General features: G+C 37.6%; 3 protein-coding genes across 6 annotated transcripts; all 3 read left to right on the top strand.

Moving 5' to 3' along the window:
• Nucleotides 1-438: 438 nt before the first annotated feature.
• LOC103481803 (cytochrome c oxidase subunit FA4-like) lies at nucleotides 439-4,265 on the top strand. Its single transcript, XM_081600238.1, has 4 exons — nucleotides 439-626; nucleotides 2,543-2,631; nucleotides 3,773-3,833; nucleotides 3,993-4,265. Exons 1-4 carry the CDS (start codon nucleotides 579-581, stop codon nucleotides 4,047-4,049), a joined length of 255 nt encoding a protein of 84 aa, XP_081456364.1. The 5' UTR covers nucleotides 439-578; the 3' UTR covers nucleotides 4,050-4,265.
• Nucleotides 4,266-5,522: 1,257 nt separating this feature from the next.
• Nucleotides 5,523-14,207, top strand: LOC145549053 (uncharacterized). 2 transcript variants are annotated; one of them, XM_081600237.1, is made up of 12 exons: nucleotides 5,523-5,680; nucleotides 8,868-8,988; nucleotides 9,069-9,204; nucleotides 9,296-9,389; nucleotides 9,489-9,616; nucleotides 9,753-9,810; nucleotides 9,900-10,036; nucleotides 10,222-11,148; nucleotides 11,225-11,324; nucleotides 11,417-11,584; nucleotides 11,745-11,849; nucleotides 13,493-14,207. In XM_081600237.1, the coding sequence occupies exons 1-12, from the start codon at nucleotides 5,613-5,615 to the stop codon at nucleotides 13,620-13,622; spliced, it is 2,172 nt and encodes a 723-aa protein (XP_081456363.1). In that variant the 5' UTR covers nucleotides 5,523-5,612; the 3' UTR covers nucleotides 13,623-14,207. The 2 variants fall into 2 exon arrangements, with proteins under 2 accessions (XP_081456363.1, XP_081456362.1); XM_081600236.1 differs by having other exon boundaries at nucleotides 9,489-9,625.
• Nucleotides 14,208-14,966: 759 nt separating this feature from the next.
• Nucleotides 14,967-25,242, top strand: LOC145549052 (uncharacterized). 3 transcript variants are annotated; one of them, XM_081600235.1, is made up of 13 exons: nucleotides 14,967-15,053; nucleotides 18,463-18,583; nucleotides 18,664-18,799; nucleotides 18,891-18,984; nucleotides 19,084-19,220; nucleotides 19,341-19,398; nucleotides 19,484-19,620; nucleotides 19,806-20,780; nucleotides 22,191-22,484; nucleotides 22,563-22,662; nucleotides 22,755-22,922; nucleotides 23,079-23,183; nucleotides 24,829-25,242. In XM_081600235.1, exons 3-13 carry the CDS (start codon nucleotides 18,742-18,744, stop codon nucleotides 24,956-24,958), a joined length of 2,256 nt encoding a protein of 751 aa, XP_081456361.1. In that variant the 5' UTR covers nucleotides 14,967-15,053; nucleotides 18,463-18,583; nucleotides 18,664-18,741; the 3' UTR covers nucleotides 24,959-25,242. The 3 variants fall into 3 exon arrangements, with proteins under 3 accessions (XP_081456361.1, XP_081456360.1, XP_081456359.1); XM_081600234.1 differs by lacking the exon at nucleotides 14,967-15,053 and adding an exon at nucleotides 15,073-15,829 and having other exon boundaries at nucleotides 19,084-19,211; XM_081600233.1 differs by lacking the exon at nucleotides 14,967-15,053 and adding an exon at nucleotides 15,074-15,829.
• Nucleotides 25,243-25,847: the final 605 nt, after the last annotated feature.

The following is a 25,847-nucleotide window of genomic DNA, read 5'->3' as shown; positions in this document are numbered from 1 at the left end:
TGTAAAGAAAATGTTAAACATCACCCTGACGTTACTAAGTGTAAATCATAATATAGTTAAAAGTTAATTTCTATTAGTAATTCAGTTGACCAAATTGGTATATTTCATGTATTTATCATCATAGAAATTAGAATGTTGTACAAGTACAATAAAGAGATTTTTATGTCCAAGTGTATGAATGGAAAGTTGAGTGGAAGGAAAAGGTGCACAAATATAAAGGAGTACTTTGATGGGAGTTTTGGCTCAATTCTTTGTGATTTAATTTGAAAATAAAAACCAAGTATTTTTTTATTAAAATGCATCGAACTTGTTGTTTGTAACGGGCAAAATGTGAGAATGTGATCGTGAAGGCAGTGACGGGCGGCAGCAGGTGATTTTTCTTTAAGAGGTCCACAGCCTCGCGGTGTAACCGGGGTTCTCGTCCCCGGCTGGGATTGGCTGGCAGCAGAGGAGGGTGTTCAGCAGCGCTGCGTGCCTCCAGGCCTGCAGAAAGAAGATCCGCAGCAGTGCTGCCTGTTTGTCCGCAGATTCCTAAAAACCCAACAGACGCCAGTTGTTTTTGCCTAAGACCCGCCACCATGTCCATGTTCTCGGTCGTCCGGAAGCAAATGAAGAGTCACCCCTCTGTAAGTCTCAAATGCTGTGATTAATTTTTTTATCTGTGCTTATCCTTATTTGACATTGAAGTGCGCGCTGAGGGGGAGGCGCGCTCCCGATTGCTGAAACATTCCGTAAATTACAAAGAAAAGGGCGATCACTTATTAAATACTATTATAAAAATAAAAACGTATCCACATTATTGGAATTTGAACCCAAATGTTTGAGAGGTTTTTCCCTCACAATAACCTTAAATCCTAAAATTAGACCTAAATGGCTCATTTTTTATATACAAAAACCAAGAAATGAAAAGAATGAATGATTAAAACACGACCGCCCCTAAATTGGGTTAATTTCTTTAGTAAAAACAAACAAATTGCGCTGATTTTTCTTGCTGTTTTCCTTTCACCTGCTGGGAGTTGCTGCACTTCACACTCAGGAGCCACATCTGCCAGATTTATTCTGGAGATCCCAGCCAGAAAAGATCCAGATGAGGGGATTTATACCGCAGCCATGCATGGTGGTCGCCAAAGCACGTATGATATCCATACAGGCCTGACTGAAGTCTATTTTTCCAAGGACGACGGGGTGAAACGGTCTGCTTTACGGCAGAGACCATATAAATAGACCACTGATATGTTTATATCCTCTGCTGGTCGGTGACTCATTTGCCAGTTTGTTTAGCTGGTTGGGGCATTTTGTCGTGAAATGTTTGATTATCACACCAAATCTCCAACCTGGAAATAAAATTCAATCGACTTCAGAAGAATAACCCCCCCAGAAAATTCACGAATAAATTATTTCAAAACCCCTTATTCCACCCACTTGAACTGATTAATATATTTTGTTTTTGTGAACCTTTTGATACAATTTCAATAACTTTTTGGATACTTATTAAATACCCCAAAATACCAAAAATAAAACTCAGCCCTCAATTTGCATAACTTAGCTAAACGGCGACAATAGCTTTTAATTAAGAAAATAAATTAGCTTTATGTAAGGATAATTCGAAAATTTGAGTTTTTCAAAACGCTGATTTTGAAAAAGGGAATGTTTATTTTTATATATATATATATATATATATATATATATATATATATATATATATATATATAAAAGATGTGGTTTTCAGGCTGAATCAATCAAAAGAAGTCTCTTTTTTCCGCATCTCACGAGTCACGCGTGATCAACAACCGGATGTTGCTACTGGCAGAAATGACTAAGACTACAGGAAGTGTTAGGAGGATGATTGCTGAGCACGTTTTTAATGTCTTATAGCGTGAACAAACTTACTTTAACTGTATTATTTATTTAATAGAAACACTGCAATTGCGAAATTTTTTATTTTTTATTTTACCTTTGTGGAATATCAATGTTTTGTGCACATTTGTAATAGAAACAGCTTATAACAGGGGAGCAACTACATACTTTGTTTTCGATGGAGTAGGAATCACTTATATTCACTGTTTATTTGTACTAAGAAAAAGGTTTGCCTTTTCTTCCAGAGAAAGCATCTAGGCGTGGCTAAAATATTGTAAAAGCTTTGTTGGATGAAACCAAACATATTTTATGGGCTGAAGTTGGATTGCTGGTTTGAATCCCTGATCCGTTCAGCCTCTGTGTAAATGTATAAATTACTAAATGTAGATTAAAGTGCTTTGGAGTCCTTTGACTTGGTAAAACATACAAGTAAAAGCCATTTACCATTTCTTCAATTTTACAGTAAAACATGGTGGGGGTGGTATTATGATCTGGGATTTTCAATGCTTTTTTAAGTTTAATTGTATGTACTTTTAAAGATGGAAAACATGAATTTTTTTATATTGTTTTACGTCACATAAAGACTGTATATGTGAAATAACATGGGTTTATGTTGTTATCTGTTATTCAATGTAATAAATCTTTATTATCATATTATCTGCTTATGTTTGTTTGTTTCCTACAGCTGATTCCCCTCTTCGTCTTCATCGGTGGCGGAGCGGCGATGAGCATGTTGTACTTGGCCAGACTGGCTCTGAAGAATCCCGACGTCTCGTAAGCATCTCTGCACTGCAAAACCACAAAAATTACCAAGTGTTTTCAGTTTAGTTTCTTATGCAAATATCTTAGTACACTTGAAATAAGACAAAATTAACTACAAGTATCTTTTTAGCAAAATATAGGAGCTTGGTTTAAGTCAATAATTCCCTAAAACTAATCAAAAAGTGCTAATTAAAGTTTAAAAAGAAAATTTAAAATCTATAATAGATAATGAAATAATTTTGAGTTGATTGGATGGGAAATTATATATGGTTTGTATTTGACTTATTTTTGAAAGTGTTGAGGCTGTTGTTTTGTACTTTTGTGTTTTGATATAGTTTGTATGTTTTGCGGTATTTTGAAATGTCTTTTTTGTGGTTTTATTTATTTATTTTTTCTGCTGTGAAGCCCAGGAAGAATCGTCTCTACACTGCAAAAACACTAAATTTTACCAAGTAGTTTTGGCCTAGTTTATTCTCTTAGTATTCTTGAAATAAAAAAACAAACTTACAAATAACTTTTCCGCAAGATATAGCAGCTTGTTTAAGTAAATAATTTCTTAATATTGATCAAAATTATTTGTTCTATTGGCAGATTATTTCACTCATAGCAAGACATTTTCCCACTTTTTCATTAATATTAAGGAATTATTGACACAAAGCAAGCTCTGAAAAGTTACATGTAAGTTAGTTTTGTCTTAATTCAAGTGTAAAAAAATATTTCCACTGTAAAAATACTTGGTAATGTCATGTTTATGCATTAAAGATACCCTGCAAAACAGCATAAATACAAATCTTACCAAGTTTTTTTTATCTAGTTTCTAGAGCAAATATGTTAGTAGTGCAAAGATATGGAGGCTTGTTTTATGTAAATATTTCTTTAATATTGATGACAAAATACTAAATCCTCTGGCAGATTATTTCATGTATAGCAATACATTTTTCCAAACTTATTAGTTGAAGTTTTTACTTATAAAAAGCTCCTATGTCTTGCTGAAAAGTTACTTGTAAGTTAGTTTTGTCTTATTTCGAGAGACAAGACAAAAATACTTGGTAAGATTTTGTGTTTTTGCAGTGTAACACCATATGTAGTGTGACTTTAAGATTTTTTTGTTCTGTAAATCATCATATTTTAACCTCTAATATGTCATCTTCAGGTGGGATCGCACAAACAACCCAGAGCCCTGGAACAAGCTGGAGCCCAACGAGCAGTACAAAGTAAGACATTAAAATAAAACACATGCTCGTTAATAGCTGTTATTTCTTCATATCATATCAGGTTAAAGCACAACTTGTGGTCTTATCATGTGTCAAAGTCCATGTTGCCTTCCTCACCCTGACTGTGTCCTTTCACGTCTCTTTTTCTCACTCTTCCAGTTTTTCAGAGTCAACATGGATTACTCCAAACTGAAGAAGGACCGGCCAGATTTCTAAGTCCTTTCACAACTGGGATGCCGAGTTTATGCACTTTTTTGTTTCGCCAAAGTACAAGTTGAATGTTGGTCATTTAACAGTTGATTATCATGAAAGGGATCATAAACCTATACAAGTTTGAATAAAAGCAGGCTACCACCTGTTTTTTATTGAGAAATTCAGTTTTTTTCTTTTATGTGTTGTAAATTATTAAAACAATTAAAATGATTAACCTCACTGGTATGTTTTCTTTTACATAACCAAAGATTTTATAATCACAACTGTAGTCGGGCGACTATTCAAACTTTTATACTTGAATTCTCAATTAGTTTTTCTCAGACAGAAAACGTCACGGTCAGTTTGTCTTGCATTTTGTTGTAAATAATTATCTAATCAACATTAAAAATAAGTCCCTCCCCAAAGCAAGTTTAAATCACAAAAGGCAACGAATCAGAGATATTTAGACTCTTCTTCTTGTATTTTGATTACCTGCATCCTTTTTAAATGATTTCTTCCTTCAAATGTGTTAAATTGCATTTGCTTCAGCAAAACCTTTGAGCTAAAACTGCAGCTCTTAGTAAATCACATAGAACTGGACAGATTTTGTCATTAAAAATTCCCATCTAACCATTAAAGGCTAACAATATTGACATCACTTGGTTTTTACCTAACATTAAGGTTGAGTATTTAACCATGGAGCTGTTTCTTCTCCAAGTTAAAATGTCACTGCTTCTGCTTTCACACTAATATTTACATTTCAGCAGTGAGCTGCACTACAGCGTTGCCAGCCCAGTGGAAGCTGTGACTTTTAAAGCAAACTTTGACCTGTCAGAAGCAGAGGATTTATATTACTAGTATAAAACATTATCAGTAGTGAACAGGAAACTGAACCCGCCTGGAAGACTTGCAGGAGTTGGGAAATATCACTCAAAAGTGGAGCAAAGAGCAACTGGAAGTGAAGCAAGACGTGACGGTTATAGGAAAAACAACCTGTGAGACAGAGCTTCATCTCCTATCTGCGGCAAAATTTACCTCTACTGAAAAACTGCAGGGTTGCAAATAAAGAAAAATTAAACACAGTTATTGAGCTGAAATAGAGTTTGGTTCTTTTGTCATATCATATTTTTTATTTTATTTTACATGGAGTCATTGACTCTGTATAAATAAGTAAGTAGGTGTACACAATGGACCTCCCACACAGATTAATAAAAATGTATTTTACACGAGGAATGGACACTATAACTATAAATAATGCAACACAAATACAATTAAAAACAAACAAGTTCAATTAAATTAGATTGAACAGTATGTGTAGGTTTAATAACTAATTTTAATGAGGAATAATTGAAAAGTGTTGTCTCATTAGAATATATTTCTGGCATGACGAACATGAAAGAGAAAAATAAAAAACAAAATTTTTCAGTTCAGCGTTCAGCCGCTAGAGGTCAGCAACACACCAATCGAAGCACGCCAAGTTGAAAAAGAAGCAAGGTAAAACTTTCTTACCGCGAGACTTCAATTAACTATAACGCGGGACCGTTGGTAAAACATTGATGTTGAACCAGAAAGCTTTGCGTTGTCGTGATGGATTCTACGGAGGATTTTTCCTCTCGGCTGATCACCGAGCCGCCCAGGACTCCGGTCGGCAGCAGGTACTGTCCTCTCTTTCAGGGAGAAATAGTGTTTTTTTAAAAATACAGTTTCAAAGTATAAATGACAAACCATGTCACAACACCCTGCCTTCTAAACAAATGACCACAATTATTGGACTCCTATTATCGTTACTATGTCCTTTTATTTGTACCCTTTTTTGCCAGGAAAGCATTGTACTATAATTTTTTCTTTTCTACAGCTTAGACACAGATTTTCTGTGTAGTTTAAGTAGTAAAAAATATAGATTTATGTATGTTCCTGTGTTTATTTGGACAATTATCTTTGATAAATACGACCTATTTTCACTTCTCTAACAAACGTCATAAGACGAAGCTGAAGTTTGTTTCCAATTCCAGCTTCCAATAGCTAAATGTTTCACTACCTTCCGCATCTTTAATCAACTCTAGTTTAAAAACTACTACACCTAGACACTTGACACTTGGACTGGCTTATTCTCTTATTCAAGCTAAATATTTTGAATTATGTTTGATTTGAGAAACATTTTTCTGATTTGTGAAAACTCAATAAAGTTCGATAATCACTATTTTTTGGCATCTGGATCACACTGGAACTGCTCTAATTAAAAAAACTACTACACATAGACTCTTCAAACCTGGACTAGATTATTCTCCTCTTCAAGCTGAATATTTAAAACCTTGTTTGTGATTTGTGAATCCTTTTCCTTATTTGTGAAAACTCAGTTTGATAATTAAAATTTTTTGGCATCTCTTTCATACTAGAACTGCTCTAATTAAAAAAACAACTCCTAGACACTTGAAACTTGGACTGAATTATTCTCCTCTTCAAGCTGAATATTTAAAACCATGTTTGGTATTTGTGAAACTTTTTTCTGATTTGTGAAACTTGAAAAAAGGGGGATTTCACCACTTTTTTTTTTTTTAATCTTGGTCACACGAGAACTGCTCTATTTCCAAAACTACGACACCTAGACTATCCAAACCTCAACTGGATTATTCTCAACTAAGAACAGAACATTTAGAACCATGTTTGGGATTTGTGAAACTTTTATCTGATTTGTGAAAACTCAATGAAGTTCAATTTTCACAATTTTTTTGGAATCTGGATCACCATAGACCAGGGGTGTCCAAAGTCGGCCCTCATCCTGCATGTTTTAGTTCTCCCTGGTTTGACACATCTGCATCAAATGATGGCTCATTAGAGGCGTAAGGAGAACATTGACTTGCTGAGGAGGTTGTTACAAACACTAGGGAGAGAACTAAAACATGCAGGATGCTGGCCCTCGAGGACCGACTTTGGACACCAGGGGTGTCAAACTCCAGTCCTCAAGGGCCGCTGTCCTGCAGTTTTTAGATGTGCCACAGCTACAAAACACTGGAATGAAATGGCTTAATTACCTCCTTCTTGTATAGATATGTTCTCCAGAGCCTTGCTCATGACCTAATTATTCTATTCAGGTGTGGTGCAGCAGAGGCACATCTAAAAGCTGCAGGGCAGTGGCCCTCCTGGACTGGAGTTTGACACCTGTGGACTACTGCATTAGGTAGTCGGATGTGCCCATGTTCTCTATTTAAATCTAGTGATTACTGAAGGGCAATATACATACAGACTTAATAATCTGCACTCTTTTGGTTGAATGCAGTATTTATTTCCACTTTGGCTTTATGTTGCTTAGTTTTTATTCAAGTACGTTTTTTGTTAATGGAGACTGAGAATCCATTTTGTTTTTGGTTGTTTTGTTTATTTAGTTTTTCAGTTCCAGTGTTATGTCTAAATATTCTGCTATTAGAGCAGAATAATCTAGTACAGATTTGAAGTGTCTAGCTGTAGTAGTTTTTTAATTAGAGCAAATGATCCAGATGAAAAAAAAAGGTAAATCTAACTTTACTGAGTTTTCACAAATCAGAAAAATGTTTCACAAATCCCAAACATGGTTTTAATTTCCAGCTTGAAGAGGAGAATAATCTAGTCCAGATTTGAAGTGTCTAGGAGTTGTAGTTTATTAATTAGAGTAGATCTATGGTGATCCAGATGCCAAAAAATAGTGATTATCAAGCTTTGAGTTTTCACAAATCGGTAAAAGGTTTCTCAAATCACAAACAAGGTTTTATATATTCAACTTGAAGAGGTGAATAATCCAGTCCAAGTTTCAAGTGTCTTAAGTGTAGTAGTTTTTAAACTAGAGTTGATTCAAGATGTGAAAAATTAAGTGGAATCGCCCTTTAGCTATTGGAAACCAACTTCAGCTTTGTCGCCATGAGCTTGTAATAAACCCTTTTGGTATTTTACAGAGTCTTTAAATTTAAGAGGCAGTATAGACTTTATCTCTGTATTTTCTCATTTATTGAAAAAAGTCTGACAACAATGTTCATTTACTACACGAGAAATTGTACTAGAATTTTTTGCGGTAAACGATAACTTTGTTTTGAGACCATTTTCAAGTATTATTAAGGAAATTGCATAATAACGCAAGAACACATTCTCAAAACACCAATAAACTTTAAATTCTAATAAATTTGAAGTATCCAAAATAAACAAAACAGAAACGGCAAATAAAATAAATTATAAAGTGTCCGTAAACAAAATTGTCCTTAAAAAAACCCCAAAACAAAACAGCTGGTTGAGACCAAAGCAGCAGACTGAAGACTTTTGTCTTCCAGTTTTTGGTAGAAAAACAGGAAAATAATTAATTTTACAAATAGAAATTTTGAGTTTTTAATTTATGTGGTTAATTTATTATGACAGACATGTTGTGTAAAAAGACACTTTGACTTTAAGATGTTACACTTTGCTGCAATTTGCTAAGAGTTTGTTTGTTTTGTAGCCATATCCAGTCTTATAAAGACATAATAGAAATAGATGCGTTAGTTGTGTTAATAAATGGGAAGTTGTAATGTATACAGCAGTGCCTGTACATTTATGTTACAGACTGTCAGTGAACGCACCAGGAAAAAGACTCTGTATGCAAGTGTGCATGTTGTTGTGGAGAGCAGACAACATCCAGAGACGGATTGTATCCATGTATTGCTGTATGAAAAGCATTTCATATGTCTTGACTAGTGAAGCGACATCGACTCCAATCCAGTGTATTTATTTATGAGTGTGCAAACATCTCAGAAGTCACTTAAATTTAAGAATTGAAAGGTGCAAAAAAAAAGGAATTTTGATTTGAAAACGGATAATTTTCTTCTTCTGTCTGCATGTCAGTGAGCCTCAGGCAGCAGGTAGCAGCGAGTTGCGGCGCAGCAGCAGACGCAGCAAGAGAGATGCTGAACCCCAAACTCCACAAAACATCCTGCGACGCAGCCTGAGGAACAAAGTCCAGGAGGTGAGAAGAACAGAAACGACTCGGCTGTGTAAGGTGGCGTCAGTTTAACCCACTAAATCTGACCGTGTTTTTGTTTTCAGAACATAACCAGGAAATCCCTGCCTCTCAAGCGAAGAACCGCCTCCGCTGTGCTCAGACAGCAAGCTCCCTCCTCCTCCATGATGTTTGACGATGGAGAAACTCCCAGGCATTTACTCAGGAAGATCCTGCAGACAGGTGAGTGGATTTATCTGCCTCTCTGGTTCTCAGTGAGGCTGTTGTTTTTGTTTTCCTTTCTACATCCATGTCGTTTGGTTCTGCTTTTCAGAGCCTGTGAAGTCCCCAGTGGTTCATGACAAAGTTGCCTCTGCAGAGCTGCGGCCTCCTTCAGAAGACAATACAGCTACTAGAAGTGACTCTAGGTGTGTTCAAGATGACTGTTTGGTGTAAAATCTAACTTTTTTCTGTTTCTCAGCACCTTTATGTTGACTGTACACTTATGTGTTTATTTTTGTATCCAGTTTTGAGCTGTCGGGTTTGGATCTGCCAGATGTAACGATGGGGAACATTATGAGCGCCCCTAAGGGCCTGAGCAGGAAGAGACCGCGTCGGAGCCTCAACGTCACCGCTTTTGAAAAACGACTTAAAGGTGAAAACGGTAAAGTTAAGCTTTATATTTTTCTGTGAAAGATTGTACGCATTTTTACTTTTTACCCAGTGCTGATACAGACTCTAGAGTTAACAGTCATCATATTTATGTGTTTTGGGGATTTTCATGTTTATAGATGCTGAAGAAGAACCAGAAAATTCAATGGGTGATCATTCATCTCTTTCCCTCTCAAGGTAAATTTAAAAAAAAAAAAAAAACTTCCAAGTGAAATATCTGTATTTCTTTAGTAAAAAATTATCTGCATGTTCCTTCTGCCTCTCAGCTCCTCCTCCCTGAGTCTGAAAACCCCGTTTGTTGACGTTCACACTGAGAAGAGAGGCCTTCAGAGACGGGTTTCAAACCGCAGAAAGATCACAGAGGAAGAGTTTAGTGCTGCCCTCAGCAAGCAGCAGATGGGAGGTGATTCTGTCTTTTCACTGCAACTAAAGCAACCGTTTCATTTTTCTGATTCTTTCCAGCAAAACTGTCAAACCTGAGGCCTGGGGACCAAATCTGGTCTGTCGTAGATTTTATTTTATTTTTTTTGCATCTCTAGTCTCAATACAATAACTTCCCTTTTTATTTCGGCTCTTTTTGTGTTCCAGATGTGAACCGTGAGGCGCTGCAGGGGCGAGAGGTCGGCGGCGAAGACACAAACCTGGCGGGAATCACGTTGGGTCTGAGCAAACTGAGCGAGCCTGATTTCACGGTCGACATCGTGAACTGCCAGACGGCTCTGTACGACCATCATGACGCCATGACCTCCAACTTCTCCATCACAGCCACTGAGGACAAACCCACCGTCATGGTGACTCGGCTCCAGAGAGACATACAGGAGGAGGAGGAGCAGAAATCAGCTGAAGAAGAAGTTGTGACCGGCATGGAGGAAGATGAAGGCAAAGAAAATGTTGATGAAACACAAGATGTTTCATCAAAACCTGAGGAAAAGGACAATGCAGTTGGATTCCAGACTTTTGATCTGGATGATGGAGTTGAGGCTGCAGCCGACTCTCAGTCTGAAGACGTCGAAGGAGGATCTGAGGAAGAGGAGGCCACAGTGGGTTCTCTAGCTGAGGAGGAAGGTGTGGAGCAATCCCCAACTCAGGAAGAGACTGCAGCCAATTCTCAGTCTGAAGATGTCGAAGGACGTTTTGAAGAAGAGGAAGAGGAGGGTGCAGCTGAGGAGGAGGAAGGTGTGGAGCAATCCCCAACTCAGGAAGAGACTGCAGCCAATTCTCAGTCTGAGGAAGAGGAGGCTGCAACGAGCTCTCAAGCCGAGGATGAAGATGTGGAGCAATCTCAGACTGAGGAAGAGGACGGTCCTCCTGAAGACACTGCAGCAGCTTCTTCATCTGAGGAAGAGGAGGCTGCGGCTGGCTCCCATCCCGAGGATGAAGGTGGATCAAAAGAAGTTTATCAACTCCAAAGTGACGACGAGGAAAAGTCGGACGGAGCTGAAGCTGCTTCAGAGGAAGCCGGAGAACAGGAGGAAGAGTCGGATGAGGAGGAGGAGGAGGAGGATGATGATGAAGGTGAAGGCTTGTACCTTAGTTTGTGTGATTCTTCATACTTAAAAAGTGATCATAATTGGGATTCTTTAAAATCCAGATTTCCCAGGAAAGATGCCAGCTTTTGTCAGAGAGAAAATAAAGTTTTTTACCTCCAGTCCTCCAGCATTGCCTTCAGTTTCTAAAAATCTCCCAGCAAGGCAAGTTGCATTTCTTTCTGCAGCGTTGAACAAGCGTTCCCCGGTGAAATCTAACGTTTCTCCTACTTACTGCTGGTTTTTTATCCTTGCAGTAGTGCAAGCGAAGCTTTACCTGCAGCTAAACCAAAGCAGGCGAGACGGCGGCGAACTGGGGTGCCCAAGACGAAAACGGTCCTACCAAAGTCCTACGTGATGAGTGTCTTCAAGCACTTCGCCAAAACAAAAGTCTCTGCAGATGTCTTCCCCGTCCTAAATGAGACGTAACAAAAATTATACTTGTTTTGTTTATACAAGAAAAATTGGTGACTTCATTCTGAAAAACATTTTTTTACTCCCATTCTTTGTTAGATTTTGATCCTGCAGAAATTACCACAAACGTTTTTTCACTTTTGTAATTGATGCTTATCGACTTTGTGGCAGATTGGATAAGTTCTTCGACCGTGTTGCTGAGGACCTGGAGACGTACGCGGCCCACGCAAAGAGAAAAACTATCACAGTGGAAGATGTTAAGCTTCTGTTGAGACGGTACGTTTGATTTTACCGCACGTGTCAAACTCGAGGCCCGGGGGCCAAATCTGGCCCGTCGCAGCTTTTTATGTGGCCCTGGACTCCAAATTACACCAATAAGTTCCTCCAGTTTTTCACAAATCTGCACAATTCACACAAAATCAACAGATTCCCCACATTTTTTCAGATTTTACTGTAATTTTTTCTCAAAATTGGCCAAAAACATTGGGTTTAAGTGACTGCTGCCTCACTTTGTAATAGTCTGTGATCGATATGGCGATTAATTAAAGAAAAAAGTCACATTTAATGTCATACATTAGCACAAGTATCGTATAAATTCCTTACAAATATTTCTAAATTATGAAATTGTTGATTTTGATTGCAAAAGAGCACAAAAATAATCACAAAATCCTGGTGAAAAGATGTTTTAATATTATTTTAAGAAACACCCACCGAATGCTGAAACAAGCAGCTGTTTACTGACATTTCAACAGTTTAATGGGTTTAATCAACACGTTCTGGCCCTTTAAGAACATTCAGATTTTTTATTTCCCAAAATTAAATGAATTTGATGCTCCTGATTTAGTCATTCATTTTTCTAATTTATGAAGGAAAGTGGGATTAACCCCTTGGTTTATTCAAAGCCTGATTAATCGCTATGGTAACAGGATTTAGTGTACTGTTCCAGTGCAGATTCTGTTGAGTTTTTAATGTTAATTTACGGGTTTTCTTATATTTTTAGATGGAAAAAAAGTGATTTAAAACATTCATATTCAGACAGATTTCCTCATGTTGATTCCAGAGATTATAGTTGGAGACGCACCAATCAGCTACTGCAGGCTGATACTGGTTCTTTGGATCTCTGTATTCACTACGCGGCTAAATGTGACACATTAAACACAACTTCCTGATGGAGGCAAACATTTTAAAGGATGTGCTTTATTCTGTCAATTTATTTATCAAAATGTGTCTGATTTTCACCAAACTTTACTGGATTACATGCTGCTTGCTGTGTTCACAAAATGTTTTTCTGTTTTTTTCCCCTAAGAATCGGGGAGAATCGTCCAGTTTTTATAACTTTTAGATTGTTTTTTGATCTGATTTGACATAAAACTTAACCACCATCTTCAAAGGAATCCTGACATATTCAATAAATTAGAATACTATTGAAAAGTCCATTTATTTTATCATTCAGTGAAAACATTATGTAGATTAGTTATACGCAGATGGATGTGTGAAAACCTTTATTTCTGTCATGATGATTTTCCATTTATAGTGAATAAAAACTTTACATTTAAAAGTAGAGTGTTGCATCAAACCAGTGTTTCTCAACCCTTTTACTAGATAAAATTTTCCACCACAATCCCCTCTTTTGATAATAAAATATGCAATATTTTTATATTAATCCCATCACATTTTATTCTTTTTTTCTTGATTTCTTCTGACCGTCCATTTCTTTGTTGGAAAATAAAATTTTCCTGACTGAAAAGCTCAGTCATACATGGTTGAGTTTTACCATATTTTACCACGTTTGTGCTTAAGAAAAGGCCAGGGAACGCAACATTTATGAATTGATTCTTTATAAATAAACATTCACAGTTTGCATGCATTACTGTCAGTTTTTAACTCATGTTTGTTGTTTTTTTTCTTGCCTTCTGCAGGCAGGGATACATAAACGACAAGGTGCCAGTGGAGATTCTCATTGAAAAGTATCTCCGCCTGGACCAGCGAAAGATGCTAATCCCCATCGCAACCAGTGGAAACGTTGTGACCCCTAAAATACGGAAGTGAATACTGTTAAAGCACCTTTTTTTTTCCTATTTATCTCTGTTAATAAATGTGATTTCTATATGGATCTGATAAATTGCCGCGGTTTAAAAGTTTCTAAAAGCCTTGGTGTCCCTTCATTCTTAAGTCTGATAGGGTTGTGCTCTGATAAGTGGGATTGTATGAATTTTTTTTCTGATTGAAAACCAAAAGAGGAATAGTTTCAACCATTAATAAAGATTTACTGCATGACAAATCATTTTAGACTTTAAATTATTTTACCTGCCAGGTATTATGAACTGCAAGGTATAATGAAGCAACTTGCAGCTGTAGCTGAACTAAAAACTGGTTTAAATATTTTTGGCTTTTATTTGGGGGGGGATTTTTGGTTGAAAGTTGTAAGATTTCTTCACTTCCCACTAGATGGCGCATATCACCTGAACTAGTCCAGCTCAACAGCTTCTCTTCGCTAAACAGCGACATTAGCGTTTAAGAAAATAAATTGGGTTTATTTAACGATAATTCAAAAATTAGTTTTTCGAAACGCTGATTTCGAAAAAGGGAATGTTTATAAAAAAGAGGTGGTTTTCCGGCTGAATCAAGTGTCTTTCCGCGTCACCATGAGTCGTGATCAACCGGATGTTGCTACTGGCGGAAATGACAGACTACAGGAAGTGTTAGGAGGATGATTGATCATGTTTTTTAATGTCTTATAGCGTGAACTAACTTTAACTGTATTTAATAGAAACACTGCAGTTGCGAATTTTATTTTTTTATGTTGGTGGAATATCACGTTTTGTGCACATTTGTAATAGAAACGGCTTATAACAGGGGAGCAACTACATACTTTGTTTTCGATGGAACAGGAATCACTTATATTCACTGTTTATTTGTACTAAGAAAAATGTTTGCCTTTTCTTCCAGAGAAAGCATCTAGGCGTGGCTAAAATATTGTAAAAGCTTTGTTGGATGAAACCAAACATATTTTATGGGCTGAAATTGCCACTGGCACCGTTGGGTTGCTGGTTTGAATCCCTGATCCGTTCAGCCTCTGTGTAAATTTATAAATTACTAAATGTAGATTAAAGTGCTTTGGAGTCCTTTGACTTGGTAAAACATACAAGTAAAAGCCATTTACCATTTCTTCAATTTGACAGTAAAACATGGTGGGGGTGTTATTATGATCTGGGATTTTCAATGTTTTTTAAGTTTAATTGTATGTATTATTAAAGGTGGAAAACATACATTTTTTTATTGTTTTACGTCGCAAAGACTGTATATGTGAAATAATATGGGTTTATGTTATCTGTTATTCAATGTAATACAGATTTATTATCATATCTGCTTATGCTTGTTTGTTTCCTACAGCTGATTCCCATCTTCATCGGTGGCGGAGCGGCGATGAGCATGTTGTACTTGGCCAGACTGGCTCTGAAGAATCCCGACGTCTCGCAAGTATCTGCACTGCAAAAACACAAAACTTACCAAGTGTTTTCAGTTTAGTTTCTTATGCAAATATCTTAGTACACTTGAAATAAGACAAAATTAACTTACAAGTATCTTTTTAGCAAAATATAGGAGCTTGGTTTAAGTCAATAATTCCCTAAAACTAATCAAAAAGTGCTAATTAAAGTTTAAAAAGAATGGACACTATAACTATAAATAATGCAACACAAATACAATTAAAAACAAGTTCAATTAAATTAGATTGAACAGTATGTTGTAGGTTTAATAACTAATTTTAATGAGGAATAATTGAAAAGTGTAGTCTCATTAGAATATATTTCTGGCATGACGAATATGCAAGAGAAAAAAAAAAGCTAATTTTTTCAGTTCAGTCGCTAGAGGGCAGCAACACACCAATCGAAGCACGCCACATTGAAGAAGAAGCAAGGTAAAACTTTCTTATCGCGAGACTTCACTCAAATATAACGCGGGACCGTTGGTAAAACATTGATGTTGAACCAGAAAACACTTATACGAATATCATGGTAATTTAGAGGCTAGCGACAGTAATTTACGCCGTTTTTGGCTCTCTGTGGTTGGTAAAACTTCGCGCTGTCGTGACAGTTTGTCTGTGGCTTCAGCTTGTTGTCAGACGGAGTTTCTCTGAGGTTTGTTAGCTGGTTTTAGCTCGGCAGGCTAATGGATTCTACGGAGGATTTATCCCCTCGAACTCTCCTCAAGCAAATTCTGATCACCGAGCCGCCCAGGACTCCGGTCGGCAGCAGGTACTGTCTTCTCTTTCAGGGAGAAATAGTGTTTTTTTAAAATACAGTTTCAAAGTATAAATGACAAAAAACCCCGTCACAACACCCTGCCTTGTAAACAAATGACCACAATTATTGGGACTCCTATTATCGTTACTATGTCCTTTTATTTGTACCCTTTTTTTGCCAGGAAAGCATTGTACTATAATTGGATTATTCTCTTATTCAAGCTAAATATTTTGAATCATGTTTGATTTGAGAAACATTTTTCTGATTTGTGAAAACTCAATAAAGTTCGATAATCACTATTTTTTGGCATCTGGATCACACTGGAACTGCTCTAATTAAAAAACTACTACACATAGACTCTTCAAACCTGGACTAGATTATTCTCCTCTTCAAGCTGAATATTTAAAACCATGTTTGGGATTTGTGAAACTTTTATCTGATTTGTGAAAACTCAATGAAGTTCAATTTTCACCATTTTTTTGGCATCTGGATCACCATAGACCAGGGGTGTCCAAAGTCGGCCCTCATCCTGCATGTTTTAGTTCTCCCTGGTTTGACACATCTGCATCAAATGATGGCTCATTAGAGGCGTAAGGAGAACATTGACTTGCTGAGGAGGTTGTTACAAACACTAGGGAGAGAACTAAAACATGCAGGATGCCGGCCCTCGAGGACCGACTTTGGACACCCCTGCCATAGATCTAGGCCTGTCGCGATAAACGATAAATCAATTAATAGCACGATAAATTAAACCTATCGACCTCATTTTAATTATCGTCTCTTATTCTTTCTGTTGATGACACTGAATGAAAAAAGGTTCAGCTCTGGTGCTCTCCACTGACCCTCCCTTCCTTCTTTCCTTAGTCTAATGTCCAGCGCACTTTACACGAGTTGTCGCCGACTGTCGGCCCAAACTCTTGAGAGACCACACAAAACTATGAGAGACCACAGAAATCCTAGGTATAACGGTTCGATCGCGTTCGTCGTGCCGTGTGGTGTCCAACCACATGGGCACAAAATAATGGCTACAAGTCCAGTTAACTAATTTTAAAACGAGGCATTAATCAATGCTTTACTAGAATGTACCTGTTGTGCATGTGGCTAGAGTCAGTAAAGTCCTGACTGAATGAAACTCTGCCCCGTTTCTTTCTGCCACTGATTACTGCATTAGGTAGTCGGATGTGCCCATGTTCTCCATTTAAATCTAGTGATTACTGAAGGGCAATATACATACAGACTTAATAATCTGCACTTTTTTGGTTGAATGCAGTATTTATTTCCACTTTGGCTTTATGTTGCTTAGTTTTTATTCAAGTACGTTTTTTTGTTAATTGAGACTGAGAATCCATTTTATTTTTCTTTTTGGTTGTTTTGTTTATTTAGTTTTTCAGGTCCAGTGTTATGTCTAAATATTCTGTTACTAGAGAAGAATAATCTAGTACAGATTTGAAGTGTCTAGCTGTAGTAGTTTTTTAATTAGAGCAAATGGTGAAATCTGACTTTACTGAGTTTTCACAAATCCCAAACATGGATTTAAATATCCAGCTTGAAGAGGAGAATAATCCAGTCCAAGTTTCAAGTGTCTAGGTGTAGTAGTTTTTAAACTAGAGTTGATTCGAGATGCTGAAAGTAGTGAAAAATTAAGTGGAATCGCCCTTTAGCTATTGGAAACCAACTTCAGCTTCGTCGCCATGAGCTTGTAATAAACCCTTTTGGTATTTTACAGAGTCTTTAAATTTAAGAGGCAGTATAGACTTTATTTCTGTATTTTCTCATTTATTGAAAAAAGTCTGACAACAATGTTCATTTACTACACGAGAAATTGTACTAGAATTTTTTGCGGTAAACGATAACTTTGTTTTGAGACCATTTTCAAGTATTAAGAAAATTGCATAATAACGCAAGAACACATTCTCAAAACACCAATAAACTTTAAATTCTAATAAATTTGAAGTATCCAAAATAAAGAAAACAGAAACTGCAAATAAAATAAATTATACAGTCTCCGTAAACAAAATTGTCCTTCAAAAAAACCCCAAAACAAAACAGCTGGTTGAGACCAAAGCAGCAGACTGAAGACTTTTGTCTTCCAGTTTTTGGTAGAAAAACAGGAAAATAATTAATTTTACAAATAGAAATTTTGAGTTTTTAATTTATGTGGTTAATTTATTATGACAGACATGTTGTGTAAAAAAACACTTTGACTTTAAGATGTTACACTTTGCTGCAATTTGCTAAGAGTTTGTTTGTTTTGTCGCCATATCCAGTCTTATAAAGACATAATAGAAATAGATGCGTTAGTTGTGTTAATAAATGGGAAGTTGTAATGTATACAGCAGTGCCTGTACATTTATGTTACAGACTGTCAGTGAACGCACCAGGAAAAAGACTCTGTATGCAAGTGTGCATGTTGTTGTGGAGAGCAGACAACATCCAGAGACGGATTGTATCCATGTATTGCTGTATGAAAAGCATTTCATATGTCTTGACTAGTGAAGCGACATCGACTCCAATCCAGTGTATTTATTTATGAGTGTGCAAACATCTCAGAAGTCACTTAAATTTAAGAATTGAAAGGTGCAAAAAAAAAAAAAAAGAATTTTGATTTGAAAACTGATAATATTCTTCTTCTGTCTGCATGTCAGTGAGCCTCAGGCAGCAGGTAGCAGCGAGTTGCGGCGCAGCAGCAGGCGTAGCAAGAGAGATGCTGAACCCCAAACTCCACAAAACATCCTGCGACGCAGCCTGAGGAACAAAGTCCAGGAGGTGAGAAGAACAGAAACGACTCGGCTGTGTAAGGTGGCGTCAGTTTAACCCACTAAATCTGACCGTGTTTTTGTTTTCAGAACATAACCAGGAAATCCCTGCCTCTCAAGCGAAGAACCGCCTCCGCTGTTCTCAGACAGCAAGCTCCCTCCTCCTCCATGATGTTTGACGATGGAGAAACTCCCAGACATTTACTCAGGAAGATCCTGCAGACAGGTGAGTGGATTTATCTGCCTCTCTGGTTCTCAGTGAGGCTGTTGTTTTTGTTTTCCTTTCTACATCCATGTCGTTTGGTTCTGCTTTTCAGAGCCTGTGAAGTCCCCAGTGGTTCATGACAAAGTCGCCCCTGCAGAGCTGCAGCCTCCTTCAGAAGACAATACAGCTACTAGAAGTGACTCTAGGTGTGTTCAAGATGACTGTTTGGTGTAAAATCTAACTTTTTTCTGTTTCTCAGCACCTTTATGTTGACTGTACATTTATGTGTTTATTTTTGTGTCCAGTTTTGAGCTGTCGGGTTTGGATCTGCCAGATGTAACGATGGGGAACATTATGAGCGCCCCTAAGGGCCTGAGCAGGAAGAGACCGCGTCGGAGCCTCAACGTCACCGCTTTTGAAAAACGACTTAAAGGTGAAAACGGTAAAGTTAAGCTTTATATTTTTCTGTGAAAGATTGTACGCATTTTTACCCAGTGCTGATACAGACTCTAGAGTTAACAGTCATCATATTTATGTGTTTTGGGGATTTTCATGTTTATAGATGCTGAAGAAGAACCAGAAAATTCAATGGGTGATCATTCATCTCTTTCCCTCTCAAGGTAAATAAAAAAAAAACAAACTTCCAAGTGAAATACCTGTATTTATTTAGTAAAAAATTATCTGCATGTTCCTTCTGCCTCTCAGCTCCTCCTCCCTGAGTCTGAAAACCCCGTTTGTTGACGTTCACACTGAGAAGAGAGGCCTTCAGAGACGGGTTTCAAACCGCAGAAAGATCACAGAGGAAGAGTTTAGTGCTGCCCTCAGCAAGCAGCAGATGGGAGGTGATTCTGTCTTTTCACTGCAACTAAAGCAACCGTTTCATTTTTCTGATTCTTTCCAGCAAAACTGTCAAACCTGAGGCCCGGGGACCAAATCTGGTCGGTCGTAGATTTTCTTTTTTTTTTTTTGCATCTCTAGTCTTAATACAATAACTTCCCTTTTTATTTCGGCTCTTTTTGTGTTCCAGATGTGAACCGTGAGGCGCTGCAGGGGCGAGAGGTCGGCGGCGAAGATACAAACCTGGCGGGAATCACGTTGGGTCTGAGCAAACTGAGCGAGCCTGATTTCACGGTCGACATCGTGAACTGCCAGACGGCTCTGTACGACCATCATGACGCCATGACCTCCAACTTCTCCATCACAGCCACTGAGGACAAACCCACCGTCATGGCGACTCAGCTCCAGAGAGACATACAGGAGGAGGAGGAGCAGAAATCAGCTGAAGAAGAAGTTGTGACCAACATGGAGGAAGATGAAGGCAAAGAAAATGTTGATGAAACACAAGATGTTTCATCAAAACCTGAGGAAAAGGACAATGCAGTTGGATTCCAGACTTTTGATCTGGATGATGGAGTTGAGGCTGCAGCCGACTCTCAGTCTGAAGACGTCGAAGGAGGATCTGAGGAAGAGGAGGCCACAGTGGGTTCTCTAGCTGAGGAGGAAGGTGTGGAGCAATCCCCAACTCAGGAAGAGACTGCAGCCGATACTCAGTCTGAAGATGTCGAAGGACGTTTTGAAGAAGAGGAAGAGGAGGGTGCAGCTGAGGAGGATGAAGGTGTGGAGCAATCCCCAACTCAGGAAGAGACTGCAGCCAATTCTCAGTCTGAGGAAGATGAGGCTGCAACGAGTTCTCAAGCCGAGGATGAAGATGTGGAGCAATCTCAGACTGAGGAAGAGGACTGTCCTCCTGAAGACACTGCAGCAGCTTCTTCATCTGAGGAAGAGGAGGCTGCGGCTGGCTCCCATCCCGAGGATGAAGGTGGATCAGAAGAAGTTTATCAACTCCAAAGTGACGACGAGGAAAAGTCGGACGGAGCCGATTGTCAGACTGACGAAGACGATAACGATGAAGAGAGGAATCGGGAGGAAGAGCAACACATCAGTCGCAGGGCTTTTCGCTCAGAGGGCGGCCTCGTTCTGCCCGTCGTCACGGCGACGGAAGGTACAGCTACTCATCTGTAACCTTTACAACCCAAACTCAGATTCTTACCCAAGTTATCAGTTTACGAATTTATCTAAAGTTGATATTATCGATCGAATATTGATTTATCGATAGGCGGCCATTTTCTTAAAAACCTCTGGTATCAACAGGGATGACTCTTTCCTAAATCTTTCTTAATGTACTTAATTTAACATTATTTTGTGTCAGCTGTATTAAATACTGACGGAATAAACTGAAAATTTTGTTTTCACATTATTAAACTTAAGCATATTTATAAAATAACTAAACAGGAACCTCTTAGGTTGCTAAATAGCAAAATTAAATATGTTAAACATTAAAGCCCCCATTAACAGAGATACGGTCACCAAAGTAGGGCTGTAGTGATACAATAATCTCTCAATACGATGCGCGATATTCTGCTCACGATACAATATATATTGCGATATTCAGCGAACTATACAATTCAATAAACTTTTGCGATTTTCTGAAAGATTTTAGAGGGGCAGAGTGATTTTGGTGACATTTTTTGACTGTTATAGAGTTGGATTTAATTAATTTAACTGAAAACTGATTAAAAGGACCAACTACACAATATGTGGCTCTGGTTGGACACAGACTTAAAATCGACAGCTGGACAAAATGATTCAAAGAAGTGGTGAGAAAACATGTTTCTTTTAATTGAAACAGTACAAACTGTAGCTTACATGCATTTGTAAAGTAAATAAAGTGCACCAAGTACCTGCTCTGAATAGTTTGATACCTTTTTAACCTCGACACTTAACATCTGAAGGAATCTTTCTAAGCCTGATGACCTAATCACTCTCCCTGCGATGCAAGCAGTGAGTGAGCAAGGTGACAGTTGGATGTTAGGATTTTTGTTGATGAATATACATTTTTCTGTTGGATCCTCCGCCTTTCCCTTCGTAGCACGTCGATCAGTTTTGAATAAGTAATTGACACAGCTCGGCTAAATGAGCGCTATTAAGGTGAAAACTAAAGGATTTTGTGGAGTGATTATATTTCAAAACAACTCAAGGAGTTTGTGTGTTTTTATTTCAAAGCCGACCCATAGAAAGTGTACTTTGCATCCTGTACCGGACTGTCTGGACCGTTACTCTACCATTCCCTTATGGGCGCCATCTTTGATTCTGTACCAGCGGCGCCCTCTGCCAGATGGCGGTCAAACTACAACACTAAAAGAAGGTCAAAGCCGACGTTATTGGTCAAAAGATTGGAACTAATTTTAATCTAATATACCATTAATAGAGAATTAGTCGTATTGCTCCATAACTTTATGAAAACATCTTTTAGAACAGGTGCTTATGGATCTGGATGAAAAGAGATGAAGAAAGGAGAATCAAATGTGTTTTTCTTTTTAAAAACCAAATTTCTGCCGTTTTATTTTTACAGCTCACTCATTCATGAAGTCCAAAAGCTACAGCGCTCTGGGTTTGAACACCAGTTTGGAAAGAATTCAGAATCAGACTGGAAAACCAGACTGGACTAAATCTTCGCTCCAACATCTGGACGAAGATTTCGGGGATGAAAACGATCGGACGGACAGAAAAAACGCCTCGTTCCACCTCCTCCATGTCAGCCATGATGCAGAGGTCAGCAAGCAGCAGGAGGATGCTGAAGCTGCTTCAGAGGAAGCCGGAGAACAGGAGGAAAAGTCGAATCAGGAGGAGGAGGAGGATGATGAAGGTGAAGGCTCGTACCTTTTAGTTTGTGTGATTCTTCATACTTAAAAAGTGATCATAATTGGGATTCTTTAAAATCCAGATTTCCCAGGAAAGATGCCAGCTTTTGTCAGAGAGAAAATAAAGTTTTTTACCTCCAGTCCTCCAGCATTGCCTTCAGTTTCTAAAAATCTCCCAGCAAGGCAAGTTGCATTTCTTTCTGCAGCGTTGAACAAGCGTTCCCCGGTGAAATCTAACGTTTCTCCTACTTACTGCTGGTTTTTTATCCTTGCAGTAGTGCAAGCGAAGCTTTACCTGCAGCTAAACCAAAGCAGGCGAGACGGCGGCGAACTGGGGTGCCCAAGACGAAAACGGTCCTACCAAAGTCCTACGTGATGAGTGTCTTCAAGCACTTCGCCAAAACAAAAGTCTCTGCAGATGTCTTCCCCGTCCTAAATGAGACGTAACAAAAATTATACTTGTTTTGTTTATACAAGAAAAATTAGTGACTTCATTCTGAAAAATGTTTTTACTCCCATTCTTTTAGATTTTGATCCTGCAGAAATAACCACAAACGTTTTTTCACTTTTGTAATTGATGCTTATCGACTTTGTGGCAGATTGGATAAGTTCTTCGACCGTGTTGCTGAGGACCTGGAGACGTACGCGGCCCACGCAAAGAGAAAAACTATCACAGTGGAAGATGTTAAGCTTCTGTTGAGACGGTACGTTTGATTTTACCGCACGTGTCAAACTCGAGGCCCGGGGGCTAAATCTGGCCCGTCGCAGCTTTTTATGTGGCCCTGGACTCCAAATTACACCAATAAGTTCCTCCAGTTTTTCACAAATCTGCACAATTCACACAAAATCAACAGATTCCCCACATTTTTTCAGATTTTACTGTAATTTTTTCTCAAAATTGGCCAAAAACATTGGGTTTAAGTGACTGCTGCCTCACTTTGTAATAATAATAGTCCGTGATCTGTATGGCGATTAATTAAAGAAAAAAGTCACATTTAATGTCATACATTAGCACAAGAGTCGTATAAATTCCTTACAAATATTTCTAAATTATGAAATTGTTGATTTTTATTGCAAAAGAGCACAAAATTAATCACAAAATCCTGGTGAAAAGATGTTTTAATATTATTTTAAGAAACACCCACCGAATGCTGAAACAAGCAGCTGTTTACTGACATTTCAACAGTTTAATGGGTTTAATCAACACGTTCTGGCCCCTTAAGAACATTCAGATTTTTTATTTCCCAAAATTAAATGAATTTGATGCTCCTGATTTAGTCATTCATTTTTCTAATTATGAAGGAAAGTGGGATTAACCCCTTGGTTTATTCAAATCTTGATTAATCGCTATGGTAACAGGATTTAGTGTTCTGTTCCAGTGCAGATTCTGTTGAGTTTTTAATGTTAATTTACGGGTTTTCTTATATTTTTAGATGGAAAAAAAGTGATTTAAAACATTCATATTCAGACAGATTTCCTCATGTTGATTCCAGAGATTATAGTTGGAGACGCACCGATCAGCTACTGCAGGCTGATACTGGTTACCGGTTCTACTGGTTCTTTGGATCTCTGTATTCACTACGCGGCTAAATGTGACACATTAAACACAACTTCCTGATGGAGGCAAACATTTTAAAGGATGTGCTTTATTCTGTCAATTTATTTATCAAAATGTGTCTGATTTTCACCAAACTTTACTGGATTACATGCTGCTTGCTGTGTTCACAAAATGTTTTTCTGTTTTTTTCCCCTAAGAATCGGGGAGAATCGTCCAGTTTTTATAACTTTTAGATTGTTTTTTGATCTGATTTGACATAAAACTTAACCACCATCTTCAAAGGAATCCTGACATATTCAATAAATTAGAATACTATTGAAAAGTCCATTTATTTTATCATTCTGTGAAAACATTATGTAGATTAGTTATACACAGATGGATGTGTGAAAACCTTTATTTCTGTCATGATGATTTTCCATTTATAGTGAATAAAAACTTTACATTTAAAAGTAGAGTGTTGCATCAAACCAGTGTTTCTCAACCCTTTTACTAGATAAAATTTTCCACCTCTTTTGATAATAAAATATGCAATATTTTTATATTAATCCCATCACATTTTATTCTTTTTTTCTTGATTTCTTCTGACCGTCCATTTCTTTGTTGGAAAATAAAATTTTCCTGACTGAAAAGCTCAGTCATACATGGTTGAGTTTTACGTTTGTGCTTAAGAAAAGGCCAGGGAACGCAACATTTATGAATTGATTCTTTATAAGTAAACATTCACAGTTTGCATGCATTACTGTGTCAGTTTTTAACTCATGTTTGTTGTTTTTTTTTCTTGCATTCTGCAGGCAGGGATACATAAACGACAAGGTGCCAGTGGAGGTTCTCATTGAAAAGTATCTCCGCCTGGACCAGCGAAAGATGCTAATCCCCATCGCAACCAGTGGAAACGTTGTGACCCCTAAAATACGGAAGTGAATACTGTTAAAGCACCTTTTTTTTTCTATTAACCTTTTTTAATAAATGTGATTTCTATATGGATCTGTTAATCATAGTACAAAGGTTTTTGTACATATGTAAATGTTTCTGACAAGATATTCTTTCTATCATTGTATTGTTTTTTTTCTTGTGTATATGTAAATGTTGATAGGGTTGTGCTCTAAGTGGGATTGTATGAATATTTTTTTCATTCTCTTTTCTGATTGAAAACCAAAAGAGGAATAGTTTCAACCATTAATAAAGATTTACTGCATGACAAATCATTTTAGACTTTAAATTATTTTACCTGCCAGGTATTATGAACTGCTAGGTATAATGAAGCAACTTGCAGCTGTAGCTGAACTAAAAACTGGTTTACTTTTTTTTTTTTGGTTTTTATTTCGGGGGGATTTTTGGTTGAAAGTTGTCAGATTTCTTCACTTCCCACTAGATGGCGCATATCACCTGAACTAGTCCAGCTCAACGTTCTTCTCTTCGCTAAACAGCGACATTAGCGTTTAAGAAAATAAATTGGGTTTATTTAACGATAATTTGAGTTTTTCGAAACGCTGATTTCGAAAAAGGGAATGTTTGTTTATAAAAACGAGGTGGTTTTCCGGCTGAATCAAAAGAAGTGTCTCCGTCACGAGTCGTGATCAACAACCGGATGTTGCTACTGGCGGAAATGACGAAAACTACAGGAAGTGTTGGGAGGATGATTGATTGATGAGCATGTTTTTTAATGTCTTATAGCGTGAACAAACTTACTTTAACTGTATTATTCATTTAGTAGAAACACTGCAGTTGCGAAATATCAACAGAGGGCTGCACAGTGGCACAGTTGGTAGAGCTGTTGCCTTGCAGCAAGAAAGCTCTGGGTTCGATTCCC

The sequence above is a fragment of the Poecilia reticulata genome, chromosome 19, assembly GCF_904066995.2.
Source record: "Poecilia reticulata chromosome 19, P_reticulata-male-v2, whole genome shotgun sequence".
Classification (NCBI taxonomy): Eukaryota; Metazoa; Chordata; class Actinopteri; order Cyprinodontiformes; family Poeciliidae; genus Poecilia; species Poecilia reticulata.
This window is presented reverse-complemented; position numbering and strand designations above follow the sequence as displayed.

Excerpts from the sequence above, each read along its gene's own strand:
- LOC103481803 (XM_081600238.1), top strand. The coding sequence starts at position 579 with ATGTCCATGTTCTCGGTCGTCCGGAAGCAAATGAAGAGTCACCCCTCT. Across the intron at positions 2,632-3,772 it reads CTGAAGAATCCCGACGTCTC|GTGGGATCGCACAAACAACC; the intron begins GTAAGCATCTCT and ends TGTCATCTTCAG. Across the intron at positions 3,834-3,992 it reads AGCCCAACGAGCAGTACAAA|TTTTTCAGAGTCAACATGGA; the intron begins GTAAGACATTAA and ends TCACTCTTCCAG.
- LOC145549053 (XM_081600236.1), top strand. The coding sequence starts at position 5,613 with ATGGATTCTACGGAGGATTTTTCCTCTCGGCTGATCACCGAGCCGCCC. Across the intron at positions 9,811-9,899 it reads TCATCTCTTTCCCTCTCAAG|CTCCTCCTCCCTGAGTCTGA; the intron begins GTAAATTTAAAA and ends TCTGCCTCTCAG. Across the intron at positions 11,585-11,744 it reads TTCCCCGTCCTAAATGAGAC|ATTGGATAAGTTCTTCGACC; the intron begins GTAACAAAAATT and ends ACTTTGTGGCAG.
- LOC145549052 (XM_081600233.1), top strand. The coding sequence starts at position 15,744 with ATGGATTCTACGGAGGATTTATCCCCTCGAACTCTCCTCAAGCAAATT. Across the intron at positions 18,584-18,663 it reads TGAGGAACAAAGTCCAGGAG|AACATAACCAGGAAATCCCT; the intron begins GTGAGAAGAACA and ends TTTTGTTTTCAG. Across the intron at positions 22,923-23,078 it reads TTCCCCGTCCTAAATGAGAC|ATTGGATAAGTTCTTCGACC; the intron begins GTAACAAAAATT and ends ACTTTGTGGCAG.